General features: G+C 43.4%; 1 protein-coding gene across 5 annotated transcripts in view; it reads right to left on the bottom strand.

The window, feature by feature from the left end:
• Positions 1 to 10511, bottom strand: part of LOC108928185 (neurabin-2-like) — a 59081-nt gene extending 48570 nt beyond the window's left edge. For 4 of the 5 annotated variants that reach the window (XM_018741987.2, XM_018741985.2, XM_018741986.2 and 1 more), the window contains exons 1-2: positions 10378 to 10511; positions 7245 to 8793 (exon numbers count right to left, since the gene is read on the bottom strand). In XM_018741987.2, the coding sequence (XP_018597503.2) occupies positions 7245 to 8735 (1491 nt within the window). In that variant the 5' untranslated portion in view covers positions 8736 to 8793; positions 10378 to 10511. Of the gene's footprint in view, positions 1 to 7244; positions 8794 to 8947; positions 9092 to 10377 lie in introns of those variants that run through there. The other variant, XM_029249431.1, reaches the window with a different exon arrangement.
• Between the last annotated feature and the right edge of the window lie 3052 nt (positions 10512 to 13563).

Consider the following 13563-nt stretch of genomic DNA (forward strand, 5'->3'; position numbering starts at 1 on the left):
ACACCCACACAATAGATGTGCTGTGTTGATTGTCTCCCCCTTTGTTCCTTGCCAGAAATTATTTACAGAGAGATTACTCCCATTGGATTTCAGATAGGAATCAACAGTGCTGTGCATTCTGGGAGTTCCAATCTCAAATACACCTTTGCTAAAAACAAGCTTCAGATTAAAAGATTAAAATCCATACACTGCCAAACCGAAACCGGAAAATACCAGAGACAGGGTGTCATGCTATTCAAAACATTTATAAAACAAATGGGGGAATAAAGGTATGAAATAGATCTTTGTAGGCAAAAACTGCTAATTTTTCCCTAGGGCTGTAATATGGCAACACCTGACGTTTATTGCACCGTAACTCTCCGTAGCAGTTTAATTTTGAAGACCCTTGGATTTAACGTTCCAACACTAAAATGTCCTATTCTATCCCAAAGGAGAGAGGTGGGGGAAGTGGTCCTTGCCATGACAGATGCCACTGCACAGATCAATGAACCAGTGATAGATCGCATGCCCAGGGGGAGTCAAGGAGGCACAACGTCAGACAGAAGGTTGGTCCCTTGTGAACTGTATCTGGGGACTTTATCCATCCCCAGCCCTGCAGACTCTTGTCATCCACCACACCCGCTGGCTTCAGGACATGTCAAACAGGAGAGAAAGAACTGGAGACTGCCCCAGTGCTTGAGCAAGAGCCCACTAAATTGGGAGCCCACGAGGGCCATATGACATTTCCCACAATGCTTCCATTGTGAACTGTTCAACCACTCTGTGAACAAATGCCTTTTTGTTAGACCTGAATGAAAATAAGTAGTATATTAATTTTAAAAACAGAAGTCACAATGCACAGAGTGAGGCTTTTCATGCCTTGTTTTTTGCAGCATTTTGTCAGTCATCACAATGTTCACATGCAAGGATATTTCTTACCTGAATTACCATAATGCAAGTAACACTGGTGATAAATGCTACTGTATGCTACTGGTATTTATTACTGTCATCAATGGCATATGATTCAGATGGAAAATATTAGCTTACAATCCATAATAAGTTAGACTGTCATGTATCAAATTCAACATGATTAACTATGAGCTATGGATCCCCTTATTTAAAGCTGATCTACTTTTCAGAATAAGCTAGGAGACTTTCACGTTCCATCTGAATTTTTTTTTTAACTGCCATTGTTGAAACCTTTGAACGTTTAATGTAAACCATTTCCCTGACACTTCTGAAATGTCAAATTGTCTTTTTCCCATGTATTCTATTTGTGTTCTCCAGAGTACTACAGAGCCATACGATGTCACTGTGTTTTACTCAAAAAGTTTTTTTGATTCTGCATTCTCAAACACAATCTTCTGGCAAAAGTCTTGCTAAAAACAGCCCTCAAGGGAATATGTAGTTTTAACTAGTGATGGGGTCCCAAAACAAACTTCCCTAAGAAAGACATTAAAATGAAAACAAATGTGCCATAAAAAATTATATATAAGATTACAGGAAATAACTCAGTTTCAAAATTAGTGCAATGACAGGATGATCCCTTCCACATTATACAGAAAAAGGTAACAACATTTTAAAATACAGAACTTTACAACTGTCATATAGCCAGAGAGATTTATAAGCAAAACGTTTACCTTTGTAGCTGCAGAAGGTATGAGAAAGTAGGTTATTACTTTGTACAGAACTATCCCCAAAAAAAGACTTGCTTAATATGACAACAATATAGACAATAAAATCCTAAAGCAACATTTCAGTCATTTATGCATGCGCACACATTTAGTTGGGGAACCCAACAGAGCTGGGAGGATGCTTTTGGCACATCAATTTTTTGGCTCCAAGTGTTTACCTTGTTTGACAGATTTAATTGATAATATAATGATTTTGGGGGGAACAGAGCTGAAGTGTAATGCAGATATTTCAGGGGAAAAAAAGAGCAGGTACTTGTTCTTTTTTGTAAAGTTGGCATTTACAGTTACCCAGTCAGCAGACGCCCTTATTTAAAGCCTTCTGCAGGGCCATTAAATCAAAAACCTGTTCATTTCAAAGTACATTTAAAGGGCTGCTCCTTCACCTCTGCATTATCGCTCACAGCAGTTACAAGAGCAAGACTTCACCATGCTAAAATCTCAATGCTGCCCTTGCCATGTGACTAATCAGTATGAAGGGACTCGACAGATAGAGCTAGACCTCCCATTGAGCAAGGCAAGCAGTGTCAAGTATAATAATGTACACTGAACAACCTTTTCCTATAATCTGCTTAAGTGTGACTAGGTGGCCGACAACCAAGACAAACAGCAGGCTGAGTATCTCAGTGTCGATCGAGGAGATGATCCTTTTCTCCAATTAAGTTTCCTCAAACGATTCTAGCCACTTAACAGGCTCTGTCTTACTGCTCCATAGTGTCATGTCCCATTCTCCCTATGCCTCAGAGTCAAGGGTGTGGTGGGGACAGTCACCTTGCTCAATGAGATACACATCAAACCACAGCATCACTGCTATCGCCAGTGCAGCAGAATCCCGCCTTAAGTCAGAATAATTCTGGTGTTCCTTTAATGTCAGCTTAGTTTAATAAAAATCAAACCAGGGTTCCCCTTGAGAGGAATATACTTTCTAGGTCTAATTTACACAGCTCACAGCTTAACAGTTCACAAAAAACAGGATTTTAAGATATTAATGATGGCATATCCCTGTGGCTGCTTGTGGCTTCAGTCCTACAGGATATTATCACTATGCACTCAATTTGTCACCCATTTAATTACACAGGCAGATTGATTGGCGACTGGCAACACCACAGCCTTTCTTGCACTATAATTAAGCACTATTCATGAACTTATAACATGGCAGTGGATTTTGACAGGCAGAAAACCTGCCTGTAAGCCATGTAAGCCAAGATGGTGAAGACCATAGATCCGAAACAGTGGCAAGCCTGAATGTGTCACTTCCTTTTCCAAAAAAGCTGCCACCGCGAGCCATGCACCCACAGAAAGGCAAGATGTAGCTCTTGCTAGGTGTCTCCTCAAGTCGTCCTCAAATGACGGCAGGGGGACTCTCAGCAAAACGGTTTTGAGAAGCAGGCTGCTAACAAAGCCCTTTGACGTCAGCTGACAAGATTAAAAGTCACATTAAGGTGTCAGAGCTGCCCTGGCAATAAACTTTAGGTTGCTGGGCTTGCCATCAGGCCAAGAAATGTAAAGTCAACCAGAAGAATTGAAGGGTCATTGTAATTCCTAACAAATGCCTTACATCTTATGTTTCTATCAGCAATATTTGATAATTGCATAAAAGTAATCACACACACTCAATTGATTTTACCACACTACATCCTTGATTTACAATTTAAGCATAGAAACAGCTTGGCCACACCTCCTACTTCAGGGAATTAAGGACCGTACATTTAAAATGGGTGGTTGGATGGCACAGCGAGTAGCGCTGTTGTCTCACAGCGCCTTGGTGGTGTGAGAGAATGTGGGTTTGGATCCCCACTCAGCATGTGTGGAGTTTGCATGTTCTCCCTGTGTCTGTGTGGATTTCCTCCCATATTCCAAAGACAAGCTGTTCAGGTTCACCCATAGTGTGTGAGTGACAGACAGAGTGTGTTCCACTGATGTATGGATGAGTGACCCATTGTAAGTAGTGTATCTAGCAGTGTAAATCACCCTGGTGAATAAGGTATGTGGGCTGATAACACTGCATACAGTTTATTGGAAATTGCTTTGGAGAAAAGCATCTGCTAAATAAATAATGTAAAATACAAAAGAGGAATTCCAAGAGAAGGTTTTAATGTCACCAAAGCCCTGGAGTTTCCCCAAAGACAGAAGACATGGGCTGAGCTTCCGATGGGTCAAATTCACCATCGAATCATAAAGCAGTAGCCAACAGAAAAAGTAGGCACACCAGTTACGAGCATGGGTATATTTTCCCAGAAAGGGCTCTTGCTATGGTAACTTTTGAGCAAGGTATTTAACCTAAAAAATCTCGTTCTGCAAATAGGTAAAACTGTATTTTGCTTTGGATAAAAGGACAGGCTCAGTAAGAAAGAGGAGCTGTCCTGCATGTTCCATAGAAGCTCACGAAGCACTGCCAGGTACCACCCAACTTCAGCCATTTCTTACATCTTCTCTCTATCTTCAGTTCCTTTTCATTTTAAATCTGAACCTTAACGTGATAAAAAAAAATAAGACAACTGAAGCATTTGGAAGAAAATGATAATTTCAAGGACATACAAGTTTTGAAACTGAATTGAATTTGACACTATTAATCAGCTCGTGACATCAGGTGCATTTTTCAGAAGTCACTGAATACACAAAATGTTACCTGAGAAGATACAAAAAGGGACAGTCACCATGATGAGGATCTCACTATAACACCATGTCAATATGTAACAAAAATTTACTAATGAAATAAAATTAAACAGACTGATGTAACCAATGGGACCAATTTACTTGACACTGAATTAATTCAGGCCAGCACTAATAAAAAGAATGTGCAGTTCTCTCTGAAAGCGCCAACTTGTGCTATTCTGTTTAACCCCAATGGTTTAAGATAGAATGTTGCCCCAGTCTGCCAAGGATGAGGAAGCACTTATGTGTCATATACACCAAAACATGTCAGCAGCAGCAGTCATGCAGTAGGTCTGATGAGTGGGCTGACAACTTGGGGAAGTAGTGCAGGAGTACAGGCGGAAAGGCAATCTGTTTGACATGCTCTTTGACATGCTCAGATTGGGGCTGGGATGCTGGCTCAGGAGAGACAAATCCAAGGTTACATGGGATGCAAAGGCAACCAAAATAACTGCAGTTCATCTTTGTTCATATGGATGAGCAGCTTTTATCGCAGTAGACTATCACAATCCAGGAAAAGCAACAATGTTGTTCTAGTACTTTGTATCAAGCCTCGCTTACCCATACCAGATTAGACCATCTAAGGAAGGTCATCAAATACTGGGCAGAATGGATCTCAAGCATATGCGCACTGTGATTAGTAACATTCAGTGATATTCAAAGCATGTCCATTTCTGCATTCTAAATATACAGGAAATCATAAGCAAAATTCAATCCTTAGATTGTAGATTTTGTACCTCCTTATATACACTATAATAGCACAAGTCAGATTAAGTAAACCATGTAAACCTTTTCAATAAAAATTTTTTTTGAGCTCAAAACTTCTGCTTGGTATGTCCAGAGGGTGTACTCTGAAAAAATGAAGTATTGGGGAGGGGGGCCATTCTTGTGCATGTGAAGGTACAGATGGCTGCTGCAGACACCAGTGTTACATAAATCAGATTGTGTCTGTGTGTGTGCTTTTTTTAAGCGCCACGTCAGTGTGACATCAGTTTCACCCACTCGGTCAGGTTGGGAGTTGGCATCTGCTGCCAAGACTGTCCCCCTGGTAACTGCTGCCACCAAGCTCTTATTCAGCCTGCACCCCCGTCTAACAGTGCCAACCTGTGGGCATGCAGCCGACAGGCTGTCTGACACATAAAAACCCGCTCTGCAACCCACTAGGCTTGGCCAACTGAGAGATCTGCTTTTGTCCAGCTACATGATTGTATGTGAGAACAAGCTAATTCATAAATAAGTTAAGAACTCCTATGCTGACAAAGTCTTTGTCAGGGTAGATTTCACCATTTCAGCAGAACAATGGTGCTCAGCCACAGAAACAACACCTGCAACTCAATCACGCAACCAAGTATCACAGTTGAAGCATTTACATCAGGCATCAAACATAAGTGAAGCAGAGGCAAAAAAGTTTCAGCATTTGGAACATATCCCATCAACAGCTAGAAAGAACATTAATGATATCAATATGCTGTTGGAACATCCTAACATTCACATATTTAACAGTGAATGAAAAGGAAAAAAGATTAATTATAATCTTAAATTAGGTGTAACAATGGTATTTGATGGCTAATCAGATTTGCACATTACATGCAAACAATCCAACACACGCCCCCAGTAAACCACTTAAATGCATAGGCTAGGACCCTTACATTCTGCCCCTTAAATAAATATAAACATGAGTTCAAACAATACTTGTTCGCCATAATTAAACGACATGGAAAGCATGCTCATGCAAACGTAATAGTCTCATCTGACATTATTTCTGGACAATCTGTATTGTTTTTCATGCAAGCTAAAAGCTAAAACATATTTAAACCCATTTGTTACATATTAGCTTTAATTCTGTTTATTGTTTTATACTGTACACCCCATCAGTGTCAATTGCACTAAGGATTCATGTGCACCAGGCACACGGTGATCTTATACCGAAGTCCTTTTAAACACAAAAGCCTCCGTTTCAGAAAGTGCCACAGGGTCTGTAATTTCAGGATTTTTACATACTTAATATGTTAATCGGACATCTCCCACTTCAGTGAAAATGCAGCATTTCAGGTTAGCAAGTACAGCTGCTGAAATCTCTCCTGAAGATAGTGGACATGGGTCCCCTTATCACTGTTCACTGGGGACAAACCAGACTTCCTTAACCACCCAGCAGGTGGAGTCTATAAACTTTGCTGCTGAAAGTCAACTCGACACAGTTTTACTAGCTGATATACCCCCCCCCCCCCCCACGGGCATCTTCTCGTGGTGTGAACAAGAACAGAAGGTACCAAACAGCCCAGTAACACCTACACATTCATCATGAACTATTTTGTATTGACTTCTTTCAAAGCTCACAAAAGCTAAAACTGACAGTGTTTTCTCTGATAGCTCTATCACACAGAGTGTATTTTGGATCTTTATCATCAAATAATGAGGAGCATTGTTTAAGGCTGTCATCTTGTAAAGGGCCCTCCACCTGCTGAACTACCATCGATCAACATACTTAGCCTAAATCGAAGCAGTAAGAATACCCTGCTGTATAAATTTTTTACATTTTTGTAAAATTCACTGTCCAACATTGTAATTCATCTTGGACAAAGGAGTCATCCAAATAAAGGTTCAGCAACCTGTACCCTCCCGAAAAAGCAGGAAGCTATGCTTTCAAGCAAGAAATATTTAGGGTTTTAAATATGTGCAGCAGACTTTTAATCACATATTCAAGAGTAACACTTCATATTATGAAGTATCATCACTACATACAGTCTCTAGTGTGGCTCTCGGTAAATATACAACGACCAAGACCTAAGTTTAATATTAAAACAGAAGGCTACTACCCTTATGGAGACTTAATAGAGAAAAGCACAGCAAAGAGTGTAACTTTTGCTTTTATGCGCAAGAGACACAGCCCAGTACCCCAAATGCTGGCTCAGGACTCACCCTGATGGGCCCAGTGCTGAAGCGGATCTTTCGGCTTGGGGGTGGCTCCTCCTCCGCAGGCAGCCCCGGGATCTCAGTGCAGCTGGACTCGGGCTCGTAGGCCTCATCATCCTCATCCTCCTCTTCCTCATCCAGCTGGCTGCCCCCTGAGTCCTCCCCAATGCCACTGTACGCACTGATGTCCACCAGGTCCGCCTCAGAGTAATCCTCCCTTCGGGACTCCTCAGCCCCATCTTCTCCCTGCAGCGACTCCTCGGGCTTCTCCTCCAGGCCCTTGTCCCCATCCTCCACTCCCTCTGTGATGCTGGAATCCTTAGGGGTAGATGAAAGCAGTTCTGGGGTCTCACCTTCCTTAGCTGCCTCCTCATTCTCCAGGGAGGCATGAACCTCAGCCTGCACCAGCCTGCTCCTTGCCTCTTGGCTTGCAGGATCTTGCTGGATCCCCTGCTCCACTGCCTCTTTTTCTGGCTCATTCTTGGCAATAGAATCCACCACAGCTTCTGGCTTGCTCTGCTCTGAATCAGGCTTTGCTGCACCTGACTCTCCAGAAGCTCTATTGCTATCCCGCCCTGGAACTTCAGAAGAGACGACCTCCTCTTTCTGAGAGCTCACCTTCGCCTTGGGACTCCTAGGTGATGGCTCACGGTCTGTGGGTGGGCTTCCCTCCTCATGGCTGCTTGGGGGGAGGACGTTGGCCTTCCTGGTCACGATCCTGGAGTTCATGACACCTACCCTTCCCGCGGCAGAGCTGACACCCCGAGGGGACAGCGAAGAGGCAGGCGGTCGGTGCAGGTTGTTTCGGAGGTCAGCCTTCTCAAAGACAGCGCTGAGCTGGCTGACGGTGGGTGACACGGCCTCCACAGCTCCCCCAGTATCTAGCTTGTCCAGCGACTCTGTGCTGCCATTGAAGCGCACCACCACATCCAGCCGGCTGTCCTGGAAGCCAGACGCCCTCTCCTTCTTCAACAAGATGCGGTTGGTGGCAGCCTGCTTCTCCTGCAGGTGCCGCTGCTCAAATATCTTGCGAGTCTCCTGCAGCTTGGAGAAACCGGACGAAACCCTGTGCTGCCCGCCATCCACCTTGGGATCGAAGCGACTCACACGCTCCGACACGGTGGCACCCAACTTGAGCAGGGCACTGTGGTCCACATTCTCGTTGAGGCTGCTGGCCCGTGGAAGAGACAGCCGCACTGTGCGGTCATTAGACTTACTGGGGTCCTCGCCCTCGCCTGGTACCGGGGAGCCCATCTGCAGGAACATGTTCTTGATGCGGTGCACATTGGAGCCATACCTGCGGCCCCGGGACGAGGGTTTGGGCTTGCTGTCCTGACCATCCCCATTGGCCGTACTGCTCAGGGCCTCCTTGGCCTGCTTAAGCGCCTGGATGCCCGCCTCGTATGCGTTCCGGTGTGGAGAGGGGCTCCGCAGGGTGGAGCTTGAGCTGGTGGTTGTGCTGGAGCTCGCTGAGGACGGGGACTCGGTCTTCATCATGGTTAATCAGGCGTCGCCGAGGGAAGGCAATACCGGCATAGCTCCCCTTCTCCTTCCTCTGCAAGGGGTCAGCAGGACACACAGGACAGAGAAGTGCATGAGAAAACGGCCAACATTCACATGTCTGTCGTGTCGATACACTGACTTCACACCTCACTCCAAAATCGCGTCAGAAAGGGATTGTAGGTGGAAAAAAATGGGTATCTCCATACATTGGAATACGGCGAACAGCATAGGAGTGCTCTTTGAAGCATGTGTTTAAAATTGCTACGAGGATATTAGACCGAGGCGCCGCTCGCCCCGGTTTTTAATCCTTTTTTCGTGACATCGTTGCGATGTGTTTAATTTCCTCGGCCGCCTTACACTGCGGGTCTCTAGTCCTCGCGCAGGAGGAGCGGGGCTACCGCAAAGAGGAAGGGCGCCCCCGGGTCCTAGCGCCGAGCGAGCTGCTATGATTCTGTTATTGTTACTTCCCCAAATCTGAACGGGTATTCAGTTGTTATAAAGAGAACAGCACCACCATTCTCACTTATTTTACTGCATCTTCTCATAACTGCTTACGTTCAAACATTCGGGTAGTACATGCGCCTTCACTACACAACAATGCAGCGTTTGTTTGAGGCGATTCCGGGGTCCTCCTCGCGCTATGCTTTCGTAAAATAATAAGGGCACATAGCCACAAACAGTCAGAAATAAGTTGTATTATTAACATCAGGTCCGTTTTGTCGATTTTAAACAAAAAATTAACAAAAAATGCTGTGCCATTTACTGAGCAGAGATGTTTTACGTCGGAAATGCGATGCACTTCCTGGATGTCTTTCAGTTTCTCCCCCCCCCCCCGCTTTTCAAATATACAGTTATTTTAAAAATCGATAAACGCTTTTGTACCTTGTGGTGAAAATAAAATAAACCCGTTTGAGACCCGCACAGCGGTTAGGATGGTGTGACTCGAGTCGGGCGGCTGGTGCTGCATTTCTGTATTGAAAGCGGCGTGTGACCTAAAAAACTGCTTTTTTTTCCCCGTCTGTCTGCCAGAATGTGCATATTATGCATAATATTCATCTTCCTTTCCGATCTGCCAGTGATTATGATTGAAGAAAAAAGCAGTTTTAATATCGCAGTGTGACTATTGCCGAAAAGCACTCGCGTATATTATATATATGTATATTTGCATGTGCATTTTTGACAAGCAAATGAAATGGCTACGGTTTGATTTCTAACGGATGGCTCGCTTTGTTGAGCCAAATGAATTTTGCAACAACCTCTGGAAGATTTTTTTTTGAACCTTGCTATCTCAGCCACCCGTCCGAATGAGATTTACACTGACAGACATCATCTGCTGGCGCCACATGTGTTGCTTATCCACGACGATACCTTAGCGTGTTGGTAATTTACTGTAGTATTTTTGTCAGACAATCGCTACCCCGCAGGACGACGGGCCGGCGTTAGGACCTTGCGGACAGGCCTATGGTCCGTTAGCCCACCGATGGTGCCTTCGCCTCGCCGCGCTGCTTCCTGCATCCTCTGCATTCCGCGATAACGTCGCGGTAAGCAGTAATAACAGCAACGGACAGGCTGAAGGTTAAAGCAAATACTACAGTTTACACGGACGTGCCTCGGTACGTCGTCCCCCTACCAGTACCTTGTTTCCCGCGTGAAAGGACGGCTGTTTCAGGACCCCTCAGTCGGCTGCTCCATTGTGTCCACGCTTTAGATTCTCTACGAGCTGTCAGACGCGCCGCGCGCTTTCTCGCTCGCGCGCGCTCTCGCTCTCTCTCTCTCTCCACCCTCTGCTAGTTTCTCTCTCTCATCATCCCATCTGTCTCCCTCTTTCCCTTTCAGTTCAGTTTTCAAACTCTGCTTTATTGTCTTCACAAAAACGGCCGAGCCATGTTTCTTAATCAAGAATATTTTGAAACGATAAACATAAATACATAAATAAATAACCCGTGGGTTTACTAGTCTAGGGCCCAGGTCTCACAGTCCTCAGGACCAGAATTTGAATCTGTCTCGTCAGAATCGTGTCACTATGTCTTTCACTTTCTCTGTCTAACGTTCTCTCTCTCACTGTCTCTTAGTTTGTGCCTTTATTTCTCAAACATATCACAGCCGCCACAACAGTGAAAGTAGTGCTTTTAACAAATGCGAAGTCCATAAAAATGTCAGTTTACCAGTCACCTCTGACTGAAATGGTAAGGCTTATCATGGCCTTTCAAACTTGAAAGTCTAGTGAGGTTTGACAACAATTAAAAAAAAAGTTTTCTTACCAAATTAACAGTATTACAGAAAATTGAAGATATGTTTTTGTAAAACTATCAACTAATTACATTTCACTGTTATATTGTAGTACTAATATTTACACACACACACACGCATTTGCCCCAAGCAGGGTCATGGTGAACTGGAGCCTAACCCGGCAACACAGGGCACCAGGCTGGCGGAGAAGGGGACACACCCAGGACGGGACGCCAGTCCATCACAAGGCACCCCAAGCGGCACTTGAACCCCAGATCCACCAGAGAGCAGGCGCAGGCCAAACCCACTGTGCCACCATGCCCCCTGCTACTATTTACAGCACCATTATATTCTGTGTGGCTTTTTGAATTGTAAACGGGTGTCTTAAGTTGTGACTGTGAGGACAGCTGCTAGCACCATGGTTAGAGTTACTGCTGTTGGAGCCAAAGGTCACAGGTTTGATCCCCACCTCTGGTTGTAGTACCCTTGAGCAAGGTCCTTACCCTAAATGGCTCCAGTAACATTACCTAACTGTCTAAATGGGTAAATAATTGTGGCCTTAACGTTGTAAGTAGCTCTGGAAAAAAGTATTAGCTAAATGAATTAATGTAAATTGCTATTTCTTTTGGGGGGGGGGGTGTGGTGACACAGCAGGTTTGACCTGTGCCTGCTCTCTGGTGGGTCTGGGGTTCAAGTGCTGCTTGGGGTGCCTTGCAATGGACTGGCATCCCATCCTGGGTGTGCCCCTCCACTGCTGGGCTAGGCTCCAGCTCGCCACAACCCTGCTCAGGACAAGCAGCTTCAGACAATGTTTGTAACTATTTATTTTCTCTCTGGGGCTGAATCAACTTAGGTAAGATCAGAAGTCTGCTGAAGAAAGTCTGATTTCTGTCGTGTTCACATGAATGCAGATTGTCACATGAGCCGACTAATTATATTCTGTAGTGTCAGCATATCCAAAGTGGTGTTCCCACCAAATGGTCACACGGAGTGGTGATCAGCAGCTGGAAAAAAGTTTTGAAATTGTCTCATGTTATTCTTCAAGTATATTCATGCTTTATTATGTTGAAAATGAGTAGTTCACGTAAAAGAGTTTGAATACGTTTTTCAGCTGCTCGGTGGTTTCGGTTTATGGGCTTTTGGGCAAACTGGTATCACAGCTGGGCAAAAATAAAACATTAAAAGTGTATTTTTAAAAAAACAATCCAGGGACTCTCACTGCTTCCGTGTGTTTCCTCTTACGAGTGTGTTTGTAATACTGTTTATCGCAAACATATTTGTCAGACACTTTTCTCCAAAGTGAGAAAAATGAACAGCTCAGTCAAACAGCTCAAAGTAGTTTTTTTTTCCCATAAGAAATGCTAATTTCAACCCGTCACAACAGGAATTTTCCTAACTCTGTGATTTCACGGAACAAATTATCCTCATTATGTGAGGAATCGGTGTACATGCACAAACAGCTTAATTAGTATGGTAAAACTTTAAGTCCATTGAGATGGTGGCTTAATGACATTAATGTGTTTTCTTTTATGTTGGCAGTTTAAGGAAAATGTGACAAATCAGCCCATATTCTCCAAAATTTTTTTTTTTTTTCTGTTCAAACTGTTATTTATTTGCAAAATATATAATGGATTCAGAAATATTAGCACAAGAAGGAGAATCACATCAATGGCTTACACCTGGATCTGTATATCATTCTGAAAGTCTGATATTGCGATATCCTGCTGAATGGGCCTTCCTTGGGAATTGCAGTATACCTGTGAAAGAACACAGCACGGTACTTTGATGACAAAAGAGTGTGAGCTGCTTTTGAGAAACTGCAGTTGCGAGGTATTGACCTCAAAAACTGCAACCAGGAAAAACACTCAGATAAGGAAATGTATATAAAGTATGTGATACCATCAGGTCATTTAGTTAAAATGGCAAAAAAAACATGTCTATTGTAATTTCTCATTAATGTTTTAGACAGAAGGATTGTATTATCAAATCACTTATTGTCACTCATCCTAATCATAAGTGTACAGGTGGTGAAAATGTTAGGTGCGTTCTCCGCAGCTGTTATTATTTTGCCTGGACCACTTTCTTTTTATTATAAATGATCAGTTCTGTCTCCAAGTGGATTTGATACATGCGATATTACATTAATTACATAATCCAAAAAGCTTACTAGATATGCAAATATATATGCAAATAGATTACTTACATTGTTATGGTACACAAATATAGTGATTGTTATGAACCACAGCACATTTGGTTAAGTCTTTTTCGTGTGATGTTTAAAGAGGTGGGGGGAGGAAGGGTGTTCTCTAGAGATGACGGTAGAAAAATGGACTGGTAAACCAGTATTAAACTTACCAAAAAACATTTTAAAGAAAATCAAGGAAAGTAACAACAAACCAAAAAATGTGATCAGTTGAAAAAAGCACCAGTCTACACAGAAACTTCATAATAATGAAAAACATTGTGTCCTCTGGTGGGTTTTCTGCAAGATTTCCCTCCTGTGCGTTTTCTGAATTTCCCTTTTGATAGGCTCATAAATGGATGCATTTACCCTTTTTTCCTCGAGTTCTTGAATTCTGAAAAGCACCTGTAT

This window comes from Scleropages formosus, chromosome 25 (genome assembly GCF_900964775.1).
Source record: "Scleropages formosus chromosome 25, fSclFor1.1, whole genome shotgun sequence".
In the NCBI taxonomy this organism is placed as follows: Eukaryota; Metazoa; Chordata; class Actinopteri; order Osteoglossiformes; family Osteoglossidae; genus Scleropages; species Scleropages formosus.